The sequence below is a fragment of the Chionomys nivalis genome, chromosome 26 (assembly GCF_950005125.1).
Source record: "Chionomys nivalis chromosome 26, mChiNiv1.1, whole genome shotgun sequence".
Lineage (NCBI taxonomy): Eukaryota > Metazoa > Chordata > Mammalia > Rodentia > Cricetidae > Chionomys > Chionomys nivalis.
The window spans coordinates 13,583,589-13,608,894 of NC_080111.1; the positions used below are offsets into that span (position 1 = coordinate 13,583,589).

A 25,306-nucleotide genomic window follows, 5' to 3' on the forward strand; every position below is an offset into this window, starting at 1 on the left:
ATCTTTTTTGCAAGATCCCTGTGTTCTTGTGAGAAAACACTTTCTTTACCATCCCAAACTCCCCACTCCTCACTAAGCCTAAATCATAATCTCCTTAAGTACAAGGATTCTATCTGTCTAGTTATGGCTACTTCCCAGTGTTTCGTGTACAACAGGAACAGGTACTCCCCATGTATTTGTGGAGTAAGTGACTGTATTGAAGCAGAACTCTCCCTGAAAAGGCCAAAATTTCTCCCAGGGGAGAGAAATCCAGCACCCGAACCAGCAACTACAGAAGGCGGTGCCACTATCACCCTGCTCTTCTGAGTCCCCAAGACAGTAACCACAGTTTAGTGTTTCCTGTTCCGGAGACAGAAACTGAAAACATATGGAACGATTGCAGTGGTCTAATTAGACAAGGAGCCAGGTGGTGGTGGCGCACGCCTTTAATCCCAGCACTTGGGAGGCAGAGGCAGGCGGATCTCTGTGAGTTCGAGACCAGCCTGGCAAACAAGAGCTAGTTCCAAGACAGGCTCCAAAACCACAGAGAAACCCTGTCTCGAAAAACCAAAAAAAAAAAAAAAAAAACCTAATTAGACAAGGAATGTGTGAGTACCAGAAATGCAAAGCAAACATAATGCAAGTTCAGGACACTGCTGAGTACCACACCCATTATGAGACATTTGAATGCTACACTCCAAATATGATTCTCAGTTGCACGGATAGGATAAAATTAAGTGGACATCAAAGAAAATGAAGACAACTAGAAAGCTGTTCAAATATGATAAGGTTTGTCTTTTCTTTACTCCTTGTCACTCAAGGGTTTTTTCCCTAATACCTTTCTTCCTTTTCTCATGAAGGGATCCACAGATTCCTTGGGTTAAAAACATCCTCTTTGCTATCTCTGCAGCTGAATACACTCACACCTGTTGTAAAAATTGGAATTTTCATTTGCTTTCATTTGTTTTATAAATATGCATGACTTACCAATGTATTTGCCTTAGACGGTGAGCATAGCTAAGGCTGGGAATATTTTAATAGACTCTTTGCTGAATAGTTTTATGTCAACTTGACACAAGCTGAAGTCAACTAAGGGGAGGAAAATCTCAATTTAAAATATGCCTCCATGAGATCAGGCTATAGACAAGCCTGTAGGGCATCTCCTTAGTTGGTGATTGATAGAGGAGGGCCAAATTTATTAGAGGTGGTGCTATCCCTGGGCTGGTGGTCTTGGGTTCTGAACAAAGCAGGCTGAGCAAGCAATAAGGAGCAAGCCAGTAAGCAGCATCCCTCCATGGCTTCTGCATCAGCTCCTGCCTCCAGGTTCCTGCCCTTCTTGAGTTCCTGCTCTGACTTCCTATGATGATGAGCACATGGAAGTGTAAGCCAAATAAGCCCTTTCTTCCCCAGCTTGCTCTTGGTCATGGTGTTCATCACAGCAATAGAAACCCTGGCAAAGACAGACTCCTACAGTCTATAGCAATCTGCAAGTTGTAGAGACCCATGCACAATGCATGGCTTGTGGGAAACACTGTTGACTCACAGCAGTTGACATGTTGGTTATACAGGCTTTCCCTACCTAATTATCTTTTTCAAAAATCTATAAAAGATATATTTCTTTTGAAAATTTAACAGGTTTAGATGGGCATGGAGTTACATTCATGTAATCCCAGTACTTGGAAGGCAGAGGTAGGAGGATCAAAAGTTCAAGATTATCCTTGCCAACAAATTAGTTTGAAGCCACCCTGCCCTACCTAAAAAAACTTTGTTTTAAGAATTAGTATAACAACTCTTATATATGTTATATATAAGATTTATTAAAGTGAAGTTATTAAAGGGGATTTTTTTTTGTTCTTTTTGTGGGGCAGGGTTTCTCTGTAGCTTTGGAGCCTATCCTGGAACTAGTCTTATAGACCAGGCTGGCCTCAAACTCAGAGATCTGACTGCTTCTGTCTCCCAGATGCTGTAATTAAAGGCATGTGCCACCACAGCCTGGCTAAAGGAGATTTTTAAAGGTGACTTACAGGCTGTGGTCCAGCTAACACTGGAAATCCAAGAATCCAGTTCAGTCCATGAAGCTGGATTTCTCAGCTGGTCTTTGGCATCTGCCCAGTATCCCAAAGAAACAGGTTCTAGCACCAGCGAGCAATGGGGTTGCCAGTGAGAGCAAAGGAAAGCAGGCAAAGAGCAAGAACTTTCTTCTTTTATATCCTGAATATAGGTTGCCACAAGAAGGTTTGAGTGTCCAGATTTAAGGCCGATCTTCCCACAAGAAAAGATCTGGATTAAACATGGGTTTTCCCACTTCTAATGATTTGATTAAGAAAAGTCCTTCACAGGTGTACCTAGCCACTTGAGTTTTAGTTACTTCCAGAGTTAATTTGACAACCAAGAACAGCCCAGTGTGGAAGCATTCTGATGATGTGGGTTCCCCCTCTGTATGCTATGACTATGTTTTATTACCATTGGTTAATAAAGAAGCTGCTTTGGCCTACGGCATGACAAAATAAAGCTGGACTGGGAAACAAAACTGAATGCATGGAGAAAGAAGGTGGTGTCAGGCCTTCATGTAGCCGCCCCAGAAGCTAACAAACCACGAGCCTTGTGCAAAATATAAAATAATAGAAATGGGTTAATTTAAGATGTAAGAGCTAGCTATGAATATGCCTGAGCCATTGGCCAAATAATGTTGCAATTAATATAGTTTTTGTACAATTATTTGGGTCTGGGAAATGAAATCACAGTCTCCATTATTATTCTATACTATATCTGAAACATTTCTATAAATAAATAGTCTCAAATAAAATAGTTAACTCATAGGAAGCAGAGGTAAGAGGACCACAAGTTCAAAGTCAGCCTAGCCTATAAGGTGAGAGCCTATCTCATAGAACATATATCTTTCTCCTTCTGTGGAGCATTTTCTTAGGCTGGCTCACAGTATATGCATTACTTCTAGAGTTAAACATGAGTAAATACGTTTCTTGGATGGAAAAATTAACATGAACATATTCAACTTCTTTACTATTTCTATACATTTTTTGCTTAGATATTTCCCCATAAATATTTATTTTAGTTATATAGTTTTGATTTAGTAGAATAAAAAATTGTTTAAAATGTGTTTTGGGAACTGGAGAGATGGCTCAGTGGTTAAGAACACTGCCTGCTCTTCCAAAGGTCCTGAGTTTAATTCCCAGCAACCACATGGTGACTCACAACCATCTGTAATGAGATCGGGTGCCCTCTTCTGGCCTGCAGGCATCCATGCAGACAGAATATCAAGAATGCTGTATACATAATAAATAAATAAATAAATAAATAAATAAATAAATAAATAAATAAATCTTTAAAAATGTTTTTTGGGTTGCAGTATAAACTGTTCCATAAATCTATTCAGAAAGAAAGCTGCTTCCCTCTAATCCGACAAGGCACAGAGAGAAGTTGATGGCTTCGTCTAATTATTTCTTTCTCCACTTATTTAAATGGTTTAACTACTGACTCTGATTTTTACCTCTTTATGAATTCTGTAACATTCTCATTAAATTGTTTCTTATTTAACTGTAGTGCATAAAACCTTAACATTATTAGTAACATAAAAAAAAATGTGGGAAGATATATTAGTCTATTTCCTAATTGTGAAGACAGTTGTGTGATATTTAGGGTCACCTGTCACTTGGCACAGTTTGGATATAGTAACAGCTCATAAATTAACTTGCTTTAATTCATCCTTGGTCCACTTTGTCCTAGTGTAAAACTAGAATTTAGATCAACATGAAGGCTAGATATGCAGAAAAATCTAACTGTCAAATAAATGTTGAGGAGAAAATATATCTTCTACTTATCCAGACAATTTCATCTATAGTTCTTTGTATCATGGAAGGTAAGAAATGGCTCATTTTTAGATAGACTTTGAGCTAAGCAACAATGGAGGTATGCCATGAAGACGTGAGCTTAGGTGGAACAAGGAATTCCATGGAGATATTTTCTTTCACATCAATCAGCTCCACAGAACAGAGCACCACCTTAGTTATGTCAGGATTTAAGTGTTCAGATCGGAAGAAGTTGACATCTCTCTCTGTAGTAGGAATCAACTCACACCTAAAATCCACCTTCTCCTCTAACCTTCTTTATGAAAAAAAAATGTATTAGATTTATCCATTTTATATATAAATGTTTTGCCGGCACGCATGTATGTGTACCACATGTGATCGGTGTCCAAGGAGGCCAGAAGGGGGTATTAGGTGCTTTATAACTGGAGTTACAGATGGTTGTGAGCCACCATGAGGTTCTGGAAAACAAACCTGGGTCCTCTGGAAGAACCAGTGCTCTAAACTGCTGAGCCACCTCTCCAGTCCTCCTGTAGACTTCGCAACATTTGTTACAGCCATTTTAAACTGAGTCTATGACTCCGAATAACCTGGGGAGCACCAAAATGTCCTGATGACATAAATCATACCCCAGTGTGATTTACTGGGTCTTCTAAGGGCAAGACACTCAGGGCTGGGACCCAGATGGTTAGCACCACCACTTCAGGAGACTGCAGGGTGCCACTGAGGTCAAGAAGGACTGTATTTAGGGGCTGTGGTCGTTTGAATGTAACTGGCTCCCATAGACTCATAGGCAGTGGCACTATTAGGAGGTATGGCTTTGTTGGAGTAGATATGGCCTTGTTGGAGGAAGTGTGTTACTGAGGGAGTGGGCTTTGAGGTTTCTTATGCTCAAGCTACCTCCCAGTGTCTGAGACCATTTCTTGTTGCCTTCTGATCAAGATGAAGCCAGTACCATGGCTGCCAGCACACCGCTGCCATCCTTCCCATGATGATAATGGGCTGAATCTCTGATACAGTAAGCGAATCACCTCAATTAAATGTTTTTCTTTATAAGAGTTGCTGTGGTCATGGTGTCTCATCACAGCAACAGAAGCCCTAACTAAAACAGGAACCTACTCAGATACTCATGGGTTTCACTCTTCCTAAAAGATTCTAGAGACATGACTAGGGCTCTCTTTTGACTAGGAGTAGTGTGATGGCTATTCTTGGTTGTCAACTTGACTATATCTGGAAATAAGTACTAAACCCCAAAAATAGTGGGCACACCTGTGAGGGATTTTTTTTTTTCCGCTTTATTTGAAGTAGGTAGATTTACTCCTACTCCAGATTTTTGCAGTAGGAATACAGGCGCCTTTCATCCAGATCTTGAAGCAGGAAGACGTGCCTTTAACCTGGGTCACACCTTCTGCTGGAAGCCTATATAAGGACATGGAAGGAAACTTGTTCTTTGCCTGCTCGCTCTCACCTTGCTTACAAGTTCATTCTTTCACTGACATTAGAGCCTACTTCATCAGGATTCCAGTGTATGTTGAAGATACTTTGTGCACTGAGCCTGTAAGTCATTCCAATAAATCCCCTAGATAGATAGATAGATAGATAGATAGATAGATAGATAGATAGATAGATGGATGGATGGATGGATGGATGGATGGATGGATGGATGGGTGGGTGGGTGGGTGGGTGGGTGGGTGGGTGGGTGGATGGATAGATGATAGATAGATAGATAGATAGATAGATAGATAGATAGATAGATATTCATTCCCTAAGTTCTGTTACTCTAGAGAACGCTAATACAAACAGGATGTCCCTCTTGCTCTTTACAAGCCTTCTTTTTGTCTACCTTTATCTTTGCCATTTCTTCAAAACCCGAGGTCCATGATGCCTGCTTGGGGTTTTTCTTCCTAGAAAACTTTGCCAAAATCTTTACCCAAATGATTCCCCCAGCTTCCTTCGGGAATCTGCCACCTGCTCAGTGAGGCTTCCCTTGCAGCTTTATTTGAAACCACTCACCTCTGTTGCCAGCTCTCCTCTTACTCCCTCTGCTTCATTCTTCTGCACAGCATTCCAGGCAACAGTGTATAGCAATTCTACTGGTTTATTGTCTACTTCCCAGAAGTGTTTGTGTGTTTTGTTCACTGCTGTATCTACAATGCCTAGAGTGCCCAGTGCAAGAAAGATGCACTCAGTCTCCATACACCACAGGTACTCCATATTGGATCCAACCAACTGCAAACTGAATAGTCTGGAAGGAAAAAAATCTCACCTTGTCCTGGCCATGTGCAGACTTTTTCTTGTCAATATTCACTAAACAACGTAGTAAGTGTTAACATTCTATTGAGTACTACAAGTCATCCACAGATGACTTAACATACATGGAAATACATGTGTGGGTTTTATATAAGTACTATAACATTTTATATAAAGAACTGTTGTAGGGAGCTGCGGGCTGCTTCCCGCCACCCTGCTCCCAGCCACTGGCTAGCTTTACCCAAAATAATTACACGGAAACAGTATTCTTTTAAACACTGCCTGGCCCATTATATCTAGCCTCTTCTAGGCTAATTCTCACGTATTAATTTAGCCCATTTCTAATAATCTGTATAGCACCACTAGGTGCGCTTACCGGGAAAGATTCAGCATGTCTGACCTGGTGGCTGGCTGCATCGGGTCTGGCTCTGAGAGGAGCTGCCCTGCATCTGAGCTCACTTCCTCTTCCTCCCAGCATTCTGTTCTGTTTACTCCACCCACCTATGTTCTAACCTATGAGGACCAAGCAGTTTCTTTTTTAATTAACCAATGACCTTCCTCCATCAAAGAACTTGAGAAAAATCTATGTATAACAAGAAACAATTATTTCCATTAATTGAATTAAGTAGCCCTAGAGGAAGAGCTAGCTTTCTTCTGATTACACAAATAAGGAACCTGAATCATGAGCCATGAAGCAGACTGCTCAAGGAACACTGGTTGGCAGGCAGTGGCAGAGGATTCAAGTTAGCACCTGGAGACTGAGTAAGCAGACACTCTTTGCTGTAGGCTGCTTTTTTTCAATGTCTTTGAACACTTGTACACTAACTTTGTAAAGAGATGCTGAGTTTTGATGTAGATAAGAAACTAAATATTCTAACATTAATAGGCTAGTTCAATGGTCATTTGACCAGCTATGACAAGTTTATTTAGGTACTATAAACCTAGATTTAAGTATACATACATTTATATATATGTATGTATATATTTAAACATTCAACCTAAATATGAAAGGGGTACAACAGGTTCCGAGAGTATGCTCAACACACCCCAGGACTGACAAAGGCAAAGGTGTATAGGAGGTGGAGATGGTACAACTCAATTACAAATGCCAGTTAAAGAAATTTTTATTTCAACTTTTCTATTAATTAATTAATGTTGGTATTGAGGTGTTTATGGCTGAGAAAACAGAAAGACTTTTTAATTCCCAAAAGATGAAAATAATTTTTGCTCACTTGAAATAAGTACTAATGCATTCAGCCTTTTCAAATTTGTTTAACAATATTTGGCAGAATGATAATTTTGATAACATATTTTATACTCAATTCATGGATAGTTTTATGTATAAAAGGCATAATACGGAGTTTATTAAACACCACAAATAATATAATAGATGTTTTATATCAAATGCCTAAAAGTTCAATGTGATAGACCAATTTCTAAAGTCCAGTAGTAGAAAAATAATGAACATTTGGAGACACAGAAAAAAAATTTAATGTAGGTAGAATTTGGTAGATGCTTCAATCTAGCTTTTATAATAGACCGAAGTTGAATTCTACTTTTAAAGTGAAAAGGTGTCAATCTATAGAGTGTCACGTTCGGACAACCTGAGTACCATAGTTTCGGACACTGTCCTGGGGTAGAAGGTACTTGATAGACATCGTGCAGCATACTGGTGAACCACTTTTCTTTCTTCAAGTGTCTGCAACAAAGAAGAAACCAAATCCAGCTTCAATGCCTGCTGCTCAAAGACAATAAAACTTTTGGGATATTAACGTAAAAATCTACATTGCCTTTCATTAGATGAAATACTCTTTGATCAATGACAAACTTTAAACCTTAAGTTTGTCCTCTAGAAAAGAAAGTAACTCTCAAGGGTGGCTCAACACTCTACCGTGGAATCAATCATGTGGTTGAGTTTTGCAACTTACAAGTGAAAAGAGAAGAAAGAAAGGCGAAAAAATTATTCTCAAGTTTTAAAACAGCAGAACTATACAAAGAAAAATCCCTGGTAATCGGGTGATGTAGGAGGATCTTCTTCTATCTATCTGTTGTTTCATTGGTTAATTAATAAAGAAAACTGCTTGGCCTGATAGGTCAGAACATTAGTAGGTGGGGAAGACAGAAGAGAATGCTGGGAGAAAGAAAGCAGAGTCAGGCAACTGCCATGAAGCTCCAGCCCGAGATGGACGTGGGTTAGAATCTTCCCAGTAAGCCATGACCCCGTGGTGATACACAGATTACTAGATATGGGTAAGCAAGATGTGAGAGTTAGCCAATAAGAGGCTAGAACTAACGGGCCAGGCAGTGATTAAATGAATACAGTTTGTGTGTTGTTATTTCTGGGGCTAAGCTAGCCATGCGGGAGCCGGGCGAGATCAAAAGCAGGCCTGCTCTCCTCATCACTACAATCAGGATTCCCGTAGCTGGGGGAAAGTGTCCCATGTCCTTCTGTATGTAATTTTAAATGATGCTGGAATGAGCAGGGAGCCTGGATATGAACCGTTGGTTATGGGATGGCATCACACCAGTGTCAGATACTTGATTTTTGCTCATCGTGGTGTGGTTACATGAGATATTGTCTCCCTTTTAGAAAGGAAACACACATTGAGGTATTTAGGGGAAAATGATGTATCTGTGACTTTCTGTTAGAAACTGATTTAGGAAGGTGAGCATCCAAACAGACTAGGCTCCCAAAAAGCCAGTACATGCAGTAGAATCAAAATGTGTACTTATGTATGGAGAAAAAGAGGAGAAAGATTATTGGGCGAATGGAGGGAAAATGTTGTTAGCAGTGGTAAATATAAATAAAAGTTAAATACACATGGATTTTTAAAAAAGATTTATTTGTTATTATATATAGTGTTCTGTCTGCATGTACCCCTGCAGGCCAGAGGAGGGCACCAGATCTCATTATAGATGGTTCTGAGCCACCGTCTGCTTGCTGGGAATTGAACTCAGGACCTGTGGAAGAGCAGCCAGTGCTCTTAACTTCTGAATCATCTCTCCAGACCCCCACATAGGAATTTTGCAAGTAATGACATCCTTGCAAATTGTAAGGTAGAAACATATAAAATTAAAAGGTATCAATAAAAAGATAATAAAAATATTCCTATATAGTTGAAAATAATATTTCATTAAATCACACTCAGATTAATCATCTTATTAATAATATATATTAAAGTACCAGAGAAATATAGGAAGTAGATAGAGCTAAATGTAAACAGAATTACAGAGAGAAACACACTGTAAAGAGAAAAAGGAATCCTTACAAGGATATTTATAGCTCTTTAAAACGGACATATTGGATCAATGAGATGGTTTAGCACCATGTGCACCTGCTGGAATCCAGGGTACCTGAGTTCACTTGTATTGTGGAAAGAGAGAACTGCCTCCTGCAAGCTCCTCTCTGACCTTCACACGATGCTACAGTATTTGTGCACCCATACACAGCGCCCGATGCTCCACACCCACCTATACACACAATAAAACTAATACAAATAGATAAATACATTAATGAATCAAATGTATCAGGAAACACGACAGTTCATCAGCACCAGTTGGTCACTGCTTTTTCTTCTGCTTATCCCTTCACTTAGCTCCACCTCCAGATGTAAACACAGAGTTTGCAATGCCTCAGTTTCCAGAGAATTGGGGAATGGAGTTTATAAAGAGGAAGAAGCCTCTGGAAGGAACCCAAGATCGCTTCTGAGCTGTGTATATGCAGATCTTATCCCATAAGCACACAAAAGCCTTGCAGATGTGAACTAACGGATCAAAACCTAGAGTGGTCAACACATGGAACACAGCAAGACAGATCCAACCGTCATCCCGACGTGATGAGTCTCAGCACACAGGTGGCTTGTGACAGTGGGTGGTTTAACTTAACTGAGTCACATGAGGTTGAAATTATCCAATACATAATCCAAAATTGTTTGGAATACAAAGATCAACTGATATGATAACATGAAATTAAGTGGCAAAATCTTCGAGAGAGCTATTAAAGTTTCTACCAAGCTGTAGTGAAGACCCTGGGATCTTTGACATGTTGGTAATATGGAACATCTGCCCAGCAAGGTTACAAGAAGCAAGTGCAGCCAGCCCAAGAAAGGGATCAAGTGATCTGCCAACAACCAGTATGCTCAGGAAAACGAGCTCTCTTGTCAGCACACACCCGATGCATGGGACCCGAAGCTACCGGAACCAATGGTTTCCAGGCTATGCTTCAGTCTTGCTTTGATGTGAACCCTCTTACATTCCTCCTCGTCTTCCTTTTTGGGATGGAAATGTTTACGCCATACCATTTCACCTTGGAAATATATATATAATTTATATATATATATAAATTAAAATATAATTTGTTTATAATTTTACAGGGACTTACAGCTATGAGTTTTCCCTGCATCTTGAGGGAGAGTTTTAGCTTGGCCTTCTGAACAGTGTCAGAACTGTTATCAGTACAGGATTCCTAGAGACTAACTAACTACATTTTGCATAGTGAGATGGACTTTACCCTTTGGGGACCCAGCATAGAGTGCTATGTATGATTTGAATTAGACTGTTCGCCTTACAAGTTTATATATACTGGAGGTTGGACCCAAGCTTGTGGGGGTTTTTAGGGAATATCTTTGGGGGCTGTTCCCTCTTCCCTTTCTCTGTTTCCTGCCCACTGTGAGGTAAGTAACCTCTGATGCACAGTTCTACCACTATTCTGTCTGCTTCACCATGGCTGAGAAGCAACAGAACAACAGCCTGTGGACTGAAATTCCTGGCACTGTGAGCCAAGGAAACTTCTCAAAGTTTCTCAAAGAAACTTCGATGCTATTTGATCAGGTATCCACCACAAGGATGAAATATCTGGCTATCCAACCTTTCTACTGAAGTAACTGGAATTTCTTTTTTAATCACTATCAATGCAGATAGTTCCAAAGTAATGGCTCCAAAGTAAGTTTGATATAATTATTTCTTGTGATGCTTTATAACTGGAGATCAGAGACAAATCTTATAAAGTATCCCCATTTTACTCAACTTCCAAGTATTCTCATTCTTAACAAAGCCACTAAAATACTTCATTAAGGCAGCAATAACATTCTGATCTTTCTCATAGAACAAGTTCAAGTTTGCATTCTGTTACTACTAATTAAGTGGATATATGATTGCCCCAAGGAAAGCCAGTGGGATTATAACTCTTAGGATATTGTTTTATAAGTGCATATGCTACAAAAACATATCTATCAGTAACCCGCTTCTTACTTGATAGTCCGTTGTTATGTACCAAGAACAGCAGCATTTGATTTTCTGACTAATTACTTTTATTTCACTGGTACCATCATAGGTTGTCAAATGGAAGTCTCACAAGGTTTTAATTCTTAGGACAGTGATCAATAAGCACGTTTTATTAAAAGGGAAGTTTTGTGGCGAATCTGCTGCTTTTCTCTTTCTAGGTAGTGATGGATAATATCATTTAGTTGACATTGTTTCAAATGTCTCTCACCAGGACTGGTGAGACGGCTCAGTCGGTAAAGGCGCTAAAAAGGTGCTAAAAGCCTGAGACCCTGAGTCTGACCCCCAGGATCCATATGGTGAAGGACAGAGGTTGTCGTCTGACCTCTGCATGCACATCAAGGTACCTGCACCCCACCCCTGCTATATTAAAGTTTAAAGTCTCTCCTTAGCTGACTCTTCTAAGAGTTTTGCAAGGATAGCTGTACTGTACTAGCCTCTGAAATGCAGGAGTTCGTGATGTATACGCCAAGGTTCAATTTACTCTGGATAAGAGACTCAAAGGTACCTAAGTAAAACTGATTTTTATTGTGGCGGGGGGTGGGAGGACAGCACACACGCAGAGGCCAGGAAACAGCTTTACGGAGTGGGCTATTTATTTCTTCTACCTTTACATGGGTTCCAGGAATAGAACTTGAGTCAGACTTGCAGCAATCACCTTCTACCCACTCAGTCATCTCGCCGAAACCTAGGCAATTTTATTTAACAGGAAATCTGGGCTGACACAGACAGCTCAGGCAGGAGAAGAGCTGGGTCCTGCTCTTCATGGCTTCATGCCATGGCCACTACATTCTGGTCACTCTCTCCACTGTGGGACCTCAACCGTACCAAGTTGCTTCCACTCTTTCCCTCACTGTGCCTGGCTGCGATGGCTATACGGCTATTCTTGGTTATTAACTTGACTACATTAGAAACTAAAACTCCCAAAATAAAGGGTATAACTGTGAGGGATTTTTTTTTTCTTCATTTGAAATAGGAAGCTCCACTTCTAGTCTGGATCTTCGAGTTATGGAAGACATGCTTTTAATCCAGATCTTTCGAGCTGAGAAAAGACAAGTCTCTAATATGGATCTAGCAGCGGGAAGACGCACCTTTAACCTGGGCTACACCTGGACGTCTATATAAGGACATGGAAGAAGGAAGCTTTTGCTCTTTGCCTGCTTGCCCTCATCTTGCTAACAATCCATCCCTTCACTGGCATTAGAACCTACTTCTCTGGGATTCCAGCATCTGCTGAAGATACGCAGAGACATCCAGCCTCGTGAACTGAGCAGCTTCTGGATTCTTGGACTTTTGGTTCACAGCCAGTCATTGTTGGATTAGCTGACTGTGGTCTGTTCTAAGCCCCCTTCCTATATAGAGATTCATTTGGTAAGTTCTACTACTTCAGAGACCCCTGACTAATACACTAGTCGTCTGAAACTTTATTCCCTGCTCTTCTCTGTTATCTCTCTGTCATCCTATAGCTCTTAAGCATAGAATGAAGCCTTTACTGAGTTCCCATTTAAATGGAGTTTTCCCCCTTCTTTCTTCATGGTAGGGTGTGCTTTTAAGCTTTTATGTTAAGGTCCTGGATGGACATTTGTTGAATGTGTACATCTTTATCGCCATGGGATCATGCCATTTTTGTTCTGTATCCGGGGTTTCCAGGGAAGTAGGATGGAAGGGTCCTTATGGCACTAGGTAAGATTTTATTTTCGATATATTGAATGTTGTATCAAACCTCACAAAATACAGTCTCCCAGTAGCCTACAAAACAAACATGATTTCCCTGCTAACGGGAGTGTGGGTGAGTTGTTTTGCCTACCTGGACTTGGCTAGGTTCAGTTCATTTGCAATGGGTCTCATTCTTTAAGATCTGTTGGTCATTCAAGGCAGCAGAGGAGACAGTGACCCAAGTGTTCCTTTAAACACAGACGACCAAGGGCATGAGGAACCGAATAATACAGATTACTCAAAAGCACTACTCAAAAGTTGCCCAATCTCTACTACTTGTATCGATAGTCAAAAACAATAGACCGTCCCAGCACTCAGGAGGCAGAGGCAGGCGGATCTCTGTGAGTTCGAGACCAGCCTGGTCTACAAGAGCTAGTTCCAGGACAGGCTCCAAAACCACAGAGAAACCCTGTCTCAAAAAAACAAAACAAAACAAAACAAAAAAATAGACCGTACAGTCACTCTGATGGAGATATCAGCTCCACTCACTGTTAAGAATCCCAAATAGCGGGGGCTGGAGAGATGGCTCAGAGGTTAAGAGCATTGCTTGCTCTTCCAAAGGTCCTGAGTTCAATTCCCAGCAACCACATGGTGGCTCACAACCATCTGTAATGGGGTCTGGTGCCCTCTTTGGGCCTGCAGGCATACACATAGACAGAATATTGTATACATAATAAATAAATAAATATTTAAAAAAAAAAAAAAAAAGAATCCCAAATAGCAGGACAACTTCCAACTGTCCCTTAAAAGGCCGTTTTGTGTCCGTCAGTATCCTGATATCCCACACGCCACACCGTATGTCCCACAGTCCAGTCTCACAATTCTCAGAAACAGGTTTCCTTTCAGAGGCCGTGAACGTCCTATGTGAAAAGCAGCACACTCTGAATGACCCTAGCAGTTGTCTCCCATCTAGAATGACAGCCATTGTTAATAGAAAAAGAAGAACACTTCTACCAAAGGCCTCGTGTTTCAATGTATTTCAGGAGGGCCTTGATCCCTACAAACTCCACAATATGCCCTTTCATACTGAATTCTAGGTTGATTCTTGCTATCGACTGGTATTTGACTGATGTTTTCTTTGAGACTTGTACATGCTGAGGGTGGTAGCATAGGCAGGGATTTCCTACCCCTGCTCCTCCTTCCCATGAGAATGGTCCCTCCTTATTATATTTGCTCCTGCGAGTCTCCATGATAAGCAAGGACCAGGCAGGGAGAGCACCGGTAGCATGCACATAAATGCAAGGGATAAGTGAGACAAAAGTAAAAATGTCAGGCACTTCATGGTTCTAATGCTTACGAACTTTCTGAACTAATTTAATTTCACCAGCATGGTCAAAGCACAGGGACAGATTATTTTCCGCGTGCAGAAAGACCATCCCTACACATGAGGCAGACAATAAATCCAGAGAGTGAAGCCCCTCCAGGTGTGGTCCACGAGCCGTGGCAGTGGTGGCAGTGAAGATTACTGCAAGCGAGCCGTGCTCCCGCACCCTGAACTTCAGCCGTCACCCTGTTACCTCACAACACAAGTCCATGAGAGTGCTCCTATTAGTCCCCTGTAAACAAAGCACAGGCAGGACTAAAGTGTATGCTCAGAGCAGTGCAAACAAGCAGAAAGCAAACGGGCAGTGTCAAGTATGATGACCACTTCCTGCCACTGCCATGGGAACCCAACACCATGGACGGCATGGATATCCTTAACAACGGGGGACTAATATTTGCACTAAGAACATGCCTGGGTACCGTATGGGCCAATCCTCACAATTGCCCTGTTTTCCTTGTCTCCATTTCAGAAAACAGCAGGGTGAGGCTTAAAAGGCTGGAAAGATTTTGGAGGCTCAAAAATGTGAGCCTACTTCCGTCTTGTCAAGAGTTTTAGCTTGTTCAAATCTGTTGACAAGTGTGGCTACACACCCTGAGCTAGGGTGTGGTTACTTAGTCTTTTTGACGTTAAGACGGTCCATATAGGTAGATCCACTCCCCCCAACCAGGAGTCAGGAAATTCAATCTTTTTTTTTTTTTTTTTTTTGAAATAGGGGGTTTGACCTTGGGAGTGGCTGCCTTCAGAATATTTGGTCTAGGGTGGGTTCATGGCCTAAACAACAGAATGCTAATGACTTGATACTCAAAGTATTGAAGCAAATAACTGTTCTAGCTGTCCTTTGTATCATGTTAAAGCAGTCTTTTGTCTTCTTCCCCCTGTTGTATTGGGGTATAAAAGTGTATGGAAAACTAAATGCAGGCGGATCTCAGTATTCACTGGAACTCCCTCCTGGTGCCCCTATGTTTCTTTTTTTTTTTTTTTTTTTTTTTTGGTTTTTCGAGACAGGGTTTCTCTGTGGTTTTGGAGCCTGTCCTGGAACTAGCTCTTGTAGACCAAGCTGGTCTCGAACTCACAGAGATCCGCCTGCCTCTGCCTCCCAAGTGCTGGGATTAAAGGCGTGCGCCACCACTGCCTGGCTACCCTATGTTTCTTGTTGTATTATTTCCACTCACGTCTTCATTCTCTTAGTTTCTAATCCCCTGCCCCTACCCTGGTAAATGATACTTTCGTCGAAGCTGATCTCCGACAAGAGAGGACTCAGTAGTTAAGAGTTCTCGCTCCACTTCCAGAGGACCAGAGTTTGGTTTCCAGGACCCATGTCAGGTGGCTCACAATGGTCTGTAACTCCAGCTCCAGGGGATCCAAAGCCCCTGGATTCCAAATGTCACGTGCACTCATATGCAAATAACCATGTGTTTGAGCACACACACACAACACACAGAGTACACATACACACACTTAAATATAATAAAAAATAAATCATTTTTTAAAAAAAACCAAAAACGTGGCTTAGAAAAGTTAGTTTATTCGGTATTTGAAACAGATATGCCTAACTCTAGGGCAGGTTTATTCTCCGGCGACTCTTCCACCACACCTGCCAACACAACTGCTGTTGTGGGCATCAAAAGACGCGTGTGTGAGCTCTAACGATGGCTCAGCTGTTAAGAGCACGTAATGCTCTTGCAGGGGACTCAGGTTTGCTTCCCAGAAGCCACATGGTGGCTAACAACATCCTGCTCCAGTTCCAGGGGATCTGACGCCCTCTTCCGACCTCCACTGGCACCAGACACACGCGGTACACCTTCATTCATTCAAGCAAAGCGCTCATACACAGAAAATAAAAATCTGAAACCGTGTGTCAAAACACCTTCGAAGACGTTAATATTACAGCTGAGGCTGAACAGCTGGCCGTTAGAAAACAGAGGCTATCACAATATTCCTTCGTGTTGACTTACGTGCCTAGCACGGGCACATCACCTTCCCATAAGTCCACGGTCCTGCCCTAATTCCAGATGTTATTCATGTGATTTGACACTGTTAGAAGTGTGTCAATCCAGCCGCCAATATTGTAGGATGAACAGAAATGTGGGAGCTTAAGGCACTTCCCAAGCCCTAAGCCTGAGAGCACTTAAAGAGACTCAGGCCGTGTAGCACAAGGAACACAAGGTTCAACAGCAAGGGAGCTGTGCTGACAGTACCAAGCTATCAGAACTCCCCATGGGAGCGCCAACTCTAGAACTGTTAGAGGGGGAAGCACTAGGGTGAACGCAGGGGCACCCATTAGTCTGGCAGATGCAGAGCTTTGTGGTTGTGCAAACTGTCCTAGGTGACTGGAATTGCCCCTTACATTCCAAATCAAAGATGGCCCTTCATTTGTTCTGCAAATGCCTGCACCCCATAAACAATGCCGCGGCGACAGGAACCAGGCCCTTGGCGTCCGGGAATCGCGCCTGGGTGTCCGGGCGAGAGCACACTGAGCGACGGTACCCGGGACACCTGCCCAAAAGCCAGGACGAGCTCAGCGCCCGAATCGCGCGCACCCAGGGGCAGTACTGGCCCACGCACATGCACACGCACGGGAGCGCAGGTTCCCGCGTTCCCGACGCAGCTCCGACGCCCGGCGCCGGCGGGAGCCCAGGAGCCGAGAGCTCCAGGCGGGGCGGGTGCCCGAGAACTGAGCTCGAGCATTCGCTCCCCTGCGGCCGAAGCCCCGCCCTAGCCCCGCCCACCCCCTTCTCCCGCGCGCGGGCTTCGCGCGCCCCATGCCGCGCGCGTGCGCGCGCGTGCGCAGGGCCCAGGGCCCTCCGCGGGCGGCCCCGTAGAGCCAAGGAAAGCGTCGACCCGTAAGGTCCCAGATTAACCCTTTCCCTGCTCGCTCACTCAAGAGGCCCGGTCGGGTTCCGTGCCTGCGCAGGCGGCGGCGCGCCTTCTCCCCCCCCTCCAGGCTCGCACCGCGCATGCACGGGGAGGGGGGGTGGGGGTGTTCGCGGCAGGCTAGATATTCTGTGCTCGTGCAGGAAGAGGGCTGCTACCACCAGGGACGTGCACGATTTCCCCCCCACCCCACCCCCTCCCCAAACTACAAAAAAAAAAAAATCCAAAACACTGCCACCCACCGTGCCCCCGCGTCCATCCCGTCCTGGCCTGCGCGCTGCCGAACGCGGGAGCCCACGGCGAGCGTCTGTAGCTGTGCCAGGCTGCAGGTAAGCGCGGGCCGGGTGCTGAAAGGGCCGGGGCGGGCGCGGGGACGCGGGGGCAGCCGGCGGCGGGCGCGGCGGGGCGGCTGAGAGGAGGCGCGTTCCCGCCGAGCTCGGGCAGCAGCCAGCTGCAGGATGTGGCGGCGCAGCGCGGTGCGAGCGGGATCGGGCGTGGGCCGCGGTTGGGCGTGAGGGCCGGGCGCCCCGGGGGCCGCGCAGGCCGGCGAGCGAGCGGGTGGGGAGAGGCCAGGCGGCGGCCCGCGCGCGCGCTCCCTCGCTCGCTCGGCGGCCGAGTTCATGGCCGCCCCGCTCTCCTCGCCGCAGTGCACCGCGGTGGGGGTGGGGACGGCCGAGCCGGGCCCGAGCGCGGCCCGCGGGGCGCCGCCCCTCGCAGCTGTCTTTCCCCCCCCCCCTTTCCCCGGAGCCGACGGGACCCCCCGCGCACGCTCCCCGCCTGCGTCCGCGGAGCTCCGGGGAGCCGGCCGCGCGCCGCCCCCGCCCCTGGCCGCGGGAGGGCGCGGGAGGACCAGACGCGCAGGCCGCGGAGTGCGCGGGGCGCGAGCTCGGGGCTCGCGGGCGGAGCAGGGCGCGGCGCGGCGCGGGGCTGCGGAACCGGCCCGCATGCCCGCTCCCGTGCTCGCCGCGCCGCCGCCGGGGCTGCTGCTGCGGGCCAGGGAAGAACCTCGCTCCCGCGCTGCCATCTGGAGAAGTGGCGGATCGTGGAAGGGAGAGTGGCCTGTCGCCGGCCGGCGCCACGCCGGGGAGCTTTTGTTTGGGAAAGAATGCTTAAGGGCTCGCTGCGCTCGGCGGCTCCCGGGCTGCGAAATGCGAGCTTGGGCTCCCACGCGCGGGCTGCGCCCCGAGTCTCGCGCCAGGCCCAGTCTTCCCCACTTCCAAGTTGTGCGGTCGCGACAGGGAAGTGGTGTGGCCGCCATTGTCGCAGCTGCTCCGGAATAAGGAGGCGGCTGCGACTGCTTATGTAAGTTTGCTTTGGGAAAGCCGGGCTCCCTGCTCGGTGCGGGCGCTTTAGCGTTCCCGCGATGTGGAGAACGGCTAGCAAGGAGCTGCTTTAGGGTATTGTAGGTGTTGGACTATGGCTTGTCCCACACCTACTTACACACACACTGGCGGTGGCTATCTTCCGGTTTGACTCATTTGAACTTAGCAATGGGAACATCTCTATAGGAAAAAAAAAAACGAGCCGATTGGCCCGTGACCTCCTTTGAAAAAGAATACACACTAACCAGAAATGAGAAGCTGCACGCTGATGCGTTGCCATGGCTACTGTAGAGCCACCCTTCTCTAAGTGCCATGCTCGTTTTGATTCCACAGTTAGTGACAACAGAGGTGTCACCAAAGATTCTGAAGGGAGTGCCCTCCTTCAAGCCCGCTGCAGTCCCAGGCTGCATCTAGAATACAGGAAGGCCTAAATGAAGAATGGCGCATCCTTAGAAATCCCCTTACCAGCCCTCATGTAGTACAGATGAGAAAGCCTGCTGGTTCCGAGCTCTGTGGTTCCTATTGCAGGAACTTGTTAGGGGTCCTTTGGTGGAGTCTTGCGCCAGGTCTTTGTGTAGGATTCTAGCTGCAACCACCTGCTTCTACACACTTCCGTGTTTGTGGGGGTTAGTGGTCACTAGAGGATATTTTTGTTCTTTAGAATATGGGCCTGCAGGATGTGGAGTCCTTTAGATGAGACTTAAGAATCAAAGAAAATTCTTTGAACCTTTGTATAGGAAGGGATAGAGGGAAAAGTGTGGACTTTGCCACTGCCGTCTGGTGCACAGTTTGCAATTGCGGGGACAAAGTAGCATGTTTACTCCTTGCTTCCCCTCCTAACTGTTGCGAACGTGTGCTCCTACAGCCTCTGCTATATTTAGAGAAACGTGTATCAAGACGTTTCTAGGTCCTAGAGAGAAAGTGGAGAACTAGGTACCCAACAGGACGTGGTGGGGGTAAGGACACATACTGATGTCACCTGCCACACTTCTAGTCCTTATGTAGAACCAGGCCGGATTACTGCTAGCCCCTGGCTTCTACCCAGAAAAATGGATTCGTATGCAAGAGGTGGGACAATAAAGGGGTCTGTGGTTTTGTTTTTTTATTCTTGTAAACACTTGGTTTAGAATTTGAGATAGGGAAAAATCTTACTTAGTCTTTTATCTTTTTTCTGATAGATCTGGCTTGCCCCTGATCAGACTTACTCTGATCTGAAGATTTTGGAGTTTAAGGCATTAAGAAAATAGCCTGAATTGTTCATGGTAAGTATACCTTAGAATATTAAGAATTAGAATATCACTTGGCATTTGATTTAAAATAAGTATCTCAGGTCTAGAGGTATCGGATAAAGGGTTGTGTATTTTCTTGGCTTAAGCAAGCCCCTGGTCCCCACTGTGTACACATACATACACATTCTAGTTGTACATTTATAATTCTTTTTCTGTGAGGAAAAATCTGCTTTCCTCAGACATATACACTGTCGAATAAAAGTAAGACAATTGTTTTGTTTTTCTTTTAGTAGAAAATGTAAAACACATTGGTTTTAGATCAGTTCTTAAACACATTGCTAGGTCTTTCATGGTAGTCCTGAAATTCTTTTGCTTTTAAAATACTCCAACACTTACTGAGTAAGGGTTGAACCTCCGTAAGTCCAAAATACTCAAAACTGAAACTTCCTGAAGGCTGATAAGAAGCCACAAATGAAAAATCTATACTATGAAGTTTTGTTTAAAATACTATCTAAGCCAGGCGGTGGTGGCGCACACCTTTAATTCCACCACTCAGGAGGCAGAGGCAGGTGGTTATCTATGAGTTCGAGGCCAGCCTGGTCTACAGAGTGAGTACCAGGACAGCCAGGGCTACATGGAGAAACTCTATCTCGGAAAACCAAAAAAAGAAAAAAAAAGAAAAGAAAAGAAAACTGGAAATAAATGAAGTATTGTATAAAATACTGTATAAATTACCTTTATACTATGTGTGTAAGGTATGTGTAAAATATTAACTAGTTTTGTATTTTGGCTTGGACTGGCTTCCCCAATTTTATGAGGTATATGCATAATTGCAAAATCTGGAAAAATCTGAAACTTGAAGCACTTCTGGTCCTGTACGCCTGTTACTGGTGAGACTTAACTGGGTGGCTGGAAGATTGGCATCCTGTGACAAGAAGCCACTCATCAGTCTCTTCCCAGATGTCTTTGGGGTCAGATTAAACCTTGATACTCGTCCAGGAGTGGCCCAAAGCTGCTGTGGAGAGACAAGTAGAAAACACAGACTCCTGTGGCTACAACGCCCTCTCTAGCTCTCCAGTGGCGGTTTGTCTCTTTTCTCAACGAAGTATAATGCCCAGCCCAGATGGTATTTTCCTGAGTCCTCCCTACTTGGAATCAGACACCATAGATAGGACTTGAGGATTCTCTTTTTCTGTGTTTGTGGCGTGTATTCATGTCTGCACGTGTGCAAGTGCATGCGTGTGTGTGTATCTGTGTAAGGCCATTCCTGTGGAACCCCTAGGCTGACAAGGTGGGAGTCTTCCTGATTGCTCTCCATGTTCGCTGAGTTCACTGTTCGGCTGCTAGAGCTAGCTGACTCTGCTCCAGAATTCACTTGTACCTTCTTGAAATTAGAGGCCCACCGTGTGTCCACTGCAGCTGGGAATGTAGCCCCCTTTTACCTACTGAGGTCTCCAGCTCCAGGACTTGAGGATTCTTGTCTCGATCCTGTAACTTATACTTCATGGTTGGACTGTTTATCAGTCTTTTTCCTCTGTCTTGACAGTCTGAGTTTTTAAACCACGTTTCCTGGATTTGATTACTAGATCTTAAGTCATTATAGGACAGATCCCTAACCCCTTCTACAAACTGAAGACAACAGTTATTTCATAGGGTTATTTGTACTTAAGTGTGTTGAAACATCTAAACCGTATAGAATAATGCCTGGTGTATATTTTGTAAAAAAACTGCCGTTGTTGTTCTAACTAGGAAACTGTTGTAAACTGAAAGTACTTCAGAATAGCAACATGGAAATCCCTTGTCTGGGGTCATTCTTTCCTGCCTGTTTTTGGACCATCTTTAACACCAAGATTCTAGATTGTTAGGTTCCAAATAGTCACAGTATGACTGCTTTTGGGGCAGGGGTGGGGTGGGTATGGGGAGCACTACACATTAATTAAACTCCTTTAAAAAATTTTTTTTTTGCAGGAGTTTTTCATCAGTATGTCTGAAACCATAAAATATAATGACGACGATCATAAAACGCTGTTTCTGAAAACGCTGAATGAACAGCGCCTGGAAGGAGAGTTTTGCGATATCGCGATCGTGGTTGAAGATGTGAAGTTCAGAGCCCATCGCTGTGTTCTCGCTGCCTGCAGCACCTACTTTAAGAAGCTCTTCAAGAAGCTAGAAGTGGATAGTTCTTCCGTCATAGAGATAGATTTCCTCCGCTCTGATATATTTGAAGAGGTCCTGAACTACATGTACACAGCAAAGATTTCCGTGAAAAAGGAGGATGTTAACCTGATGATGTCGTCGGGTCAGATTCTTGGTATCCGGTTTTTGGATAAACTCTGTTCTCAGAAGCGTGACGTGTCCAGCCCCGATGAAAGCAATGGCCAGTCAAAGAGCAAGTACTGCCTCAAGTTAAATCGCCCCATCGGAGATGCCGCCGACACTCAGGATGATGATGTGGAAGAAATCGGGGACCAGGATGACAGTCCCTCCGACGACACAGTAGAAGGCACTCCCCCGAGTCAGGAGGACGGCAAGTCCCCTACAACTACTCTCAGGGTTCAGGAGGCGATTTTAAAAGAACTGGGGAGTGAGGAAGTGCGAAAAGTGAACTGCTATGGCCAGGAAGTAGAATCCATGGAGACCCCCGAGTCCAAAGATCTGGGGTCTCAGACCCCGCAAGCCTTAACATTTAATGATGGGATGGGGGAAGTAAAAGACGAACAGACTCCAGGCTGGACAACAGCTGCCAGTGACATGAAGTTTGAGTATTTGCTCTATGGTCACCATCGGGAGCAGATTGCCTGCCAAGCGTGTGGGAAGACGTTTTCCGACGAAGGCAGGTTGAGGAAGCATGAAAGGCTCCACACAGCAGACAGGCCGTTTGTTTGTGAAATGTGTACAAAAGGTTTCACCACCCAGGCCCACCTGAAGGAACACCTGAAAATTCACACAGGGTATAAGCCCTACAGCTGTGAGGTGTGCGGGAAGTCATTTATCCGCGCCCCAGACCTAAAGAAGCATGAGAGGGTTCACAGCAACGAAAGACCATTCGCATGTCACATGTGTGACAAAGCCTTCAAACACAAGTCTCACCTCAAGGACCACGAAAGGAGACACCGAGGGGAGAAGCCTTTCGTGTGTGGCTCCTGCACCAAGGCGTTTGCCAAGGCCTCAGATCTGAAGAGGCACGAGAACAATATGCACAGTGAAAGGAAGCAGGTCACCCCCAGTGCCATCCAGAGTGAGACAGAACAGTTGCAGGCGGCAGCGATGGCTGCCGAGGCAGAGCAGCAGCTGGAGACCATTGCCTGCAGCTAGAGGTGATGGGTCAGGAACACGTGGCCTGGGAGGTCAATGCCGAGGTTGCATTGATCACAGTCAGTGAACACCTTTGAGTGCTTTTGTGGTAACTTAAGAGTGTTGTACTGGTTGGACCTAAGACAGTGCTCATTCCAGTTCGGTGATTTTCAGATTCCTCAAGGCAGTTACGTTCCTACGTTCTGACCAAACAGTTTTTTTATTTTGGGTTTTTTTTTTTTTTTTTTTTTTGTGGTGTCTAGTGTTCATGTTCCCAGTAAGCTCCCCTGCCCCTCTTTATAGTTTTAATTTGAAAACTCCTTTGTCCGGTTTAAAGTGAGCCGCTTCTGTTCCATTCTTAATTCCTCTACGCTTGCCAAACTGGTGAGTGCACCGCAGAGTAATTGAATAAATTGATCTCCTACCCGTCCCAATATATGTGACTTCCGGTCAAAACAGCAGTTTTATTAACTGGATGCAAGAACTTCATATCGGTGCAGAAAACCCTGGTACATGCCGACCGACCCAGGACACTTTAAAATACAAAACCAAGTTTGGAAATACGGAATGGTGTTAGTTTTATATTTGGCTTGTTGATTTTTAAATCTCTCTGTATATCATTGTTTTTACTGTTTCTGTGGACAGTAAATGGTTGCTTTGCTGAAGTGTCTCTTCATCCGTTGTGATGGCCCCTGTCCCCACCCCAAATGCTGCAGGTCGTGTGGACCTCGGGGTGAGTGTGACCACCAGGATGCTGGTAGTACTGGAACTGAGTTCCTCTTTGACCCAGTGTGGTCACTCTGCCTGTGGGTGTCTGGAGTTAACCGGTAGTGAGAGAAGGAGGGAAGTCTCCGAGACCAGGTTTTCACAGATACAAAACCCCTAAAATTTCCTAGGTCCTCAAAATCCTGACTGATTTCAAAATTGGTTTTGTATTTAGGATCAAAATTAGGACAAGAAACAGAAATGCTTCTTGAGATGTTTTAGTAGTTTATGGATGATCAAGCTTTTGGGGTTCTCTGCAGCTCTCAATTTCTCATAAAGATGCTTAAATAATTTCAAATCTTTCAAACGTGTAAATAGTAGTGTTGGTCCTACGTATTTCAAGGGAAAGGACAGCTGCACTTTTTTATTTTTTTATTTTTTTGCACATTGGATTAAAGTACCTTTCATTGGCAACAAACATCAGACTGTCATAACCGATATTAAAGATCTTCAGACCGATCATTTGTTTTCCAAGTATGTTTTATCACTGGCTGCAGTTTTCAGTAGAAGCTGACTGCCTCTTCATAGCCATAAATCAGAATTATGAACTTTGTTTGAGATCCGGCATACTAAAAGTGCTTTTAACTGTTTCCTTAGGAGTATATTGAAATGCCAACAGAGTTTGAATTATGTTCTGTAAGAAAGTACTAGACCATTGTTTTAGGATGTACAGTTGTAGAAAGTAAGTGCCAACTTTTAAAGTTCATGTTTGGTTCTTAAGGTTTTCGTTTTTAAAAAATACATTAAAATAATTTCATTACATGGCTTGCTATATGATCACCTGTTATGACTATTGTGAGAAAATTTTTATTTTCAAAATTGGTGTACGTGTTATGCCCAAGAGTGTCGGGTGGGGATGCTACCTTTCTAAATTTCTTATTTATTGGTAAAATGTTTTGGTTTAAAATTAACTTAATTTTCCCTGAAAGCTCTTTGTTCTGTATTGAAGGCAGTCCTGTCAGTGTGTTTCTGTGCTGTTAGGGAGGGGACCGACTGCTGTTCCCAGGCCGTGCTGACCAAAGCAAACGTGAAGTCAGCTGACATCCTGTTGATAGCTACTTCAACAAACCATATTTTGGGCCTTTGTTTTGTATATAAAGAAAATAATATACTTGTCTCGTTCTTGCTTGTTTTCTTCATGGCGTGTGCACGTCCAGATCCATACTACCTCACTCTTGGTTTTATAGAGGTACAGACTTAGCATATGAAATTAGTCCCTATAGAAAGCCTGGAGACACAAAGCAGAACTTTCAGTCCTTTCTGTTATGTGTTTAGTTAGCATTTGAACTGCTTCATACAAGACATGGATTTCCATTACAGCTTCTCCCATGGGTGCTGGGTTCCTGCTGGAGTGTGTGTTGACGGTGGGGTCTTAAAATTACTTTTCTTGGCCCTGAGCAGTAACACTCGTCTTTGCTCATCCAGCTAGCTCTAGTCATCCCATGGGTA

At 44.3% G+C, this 25,306-nt stretch overlaps 1 protein-coding gene across 3 annotated transcripts; it reads left to right on the forward strand.

Moving 5' to 3' along the window:
- Positions 1-17,147: 17,147 nt before the first annotated feature.
- On the forward strand, positions 17,148-24,966 carry Zbtb14 (zinc finger and BTB domain containing 14). 3 transcript variants are annotated; one of them, XM_057758718.1, is made up of 3 exons: positions 17,148-17,576; positions 19,748-19,831; positions 21,767-24,966. In XM_057758718.1, the coding sequence occupies exons 2-3, from the start codon at positions 19,829-19,831 to the stop codon at positions 23,111-23,113; spliced, it is 1,350 nt and encodes a 449-aa protein (XP_057614701.1). In that variant the 5' UTR covers positions 17,148-17,576; positions 19,748-19,828; the 3' UTR covers positions 23,114-24,966. The 3 variants fall into 3 exon arrangements, with proteins under 3 accessions (XP_057614701.1, XP_057614703.1, XP_057614702.1); XM_057758720.1 differs by lacking the exon at positions 17,148-17,576 and adding an exon at positions 17,688-17,723; XM_057758719.1 differs by lacking the exon at positions 17,148-17,576 and adding an exon at positions 18,015-18,549.
- Positions 24,967-25,306: the final 340 nt, after the last annotated feature.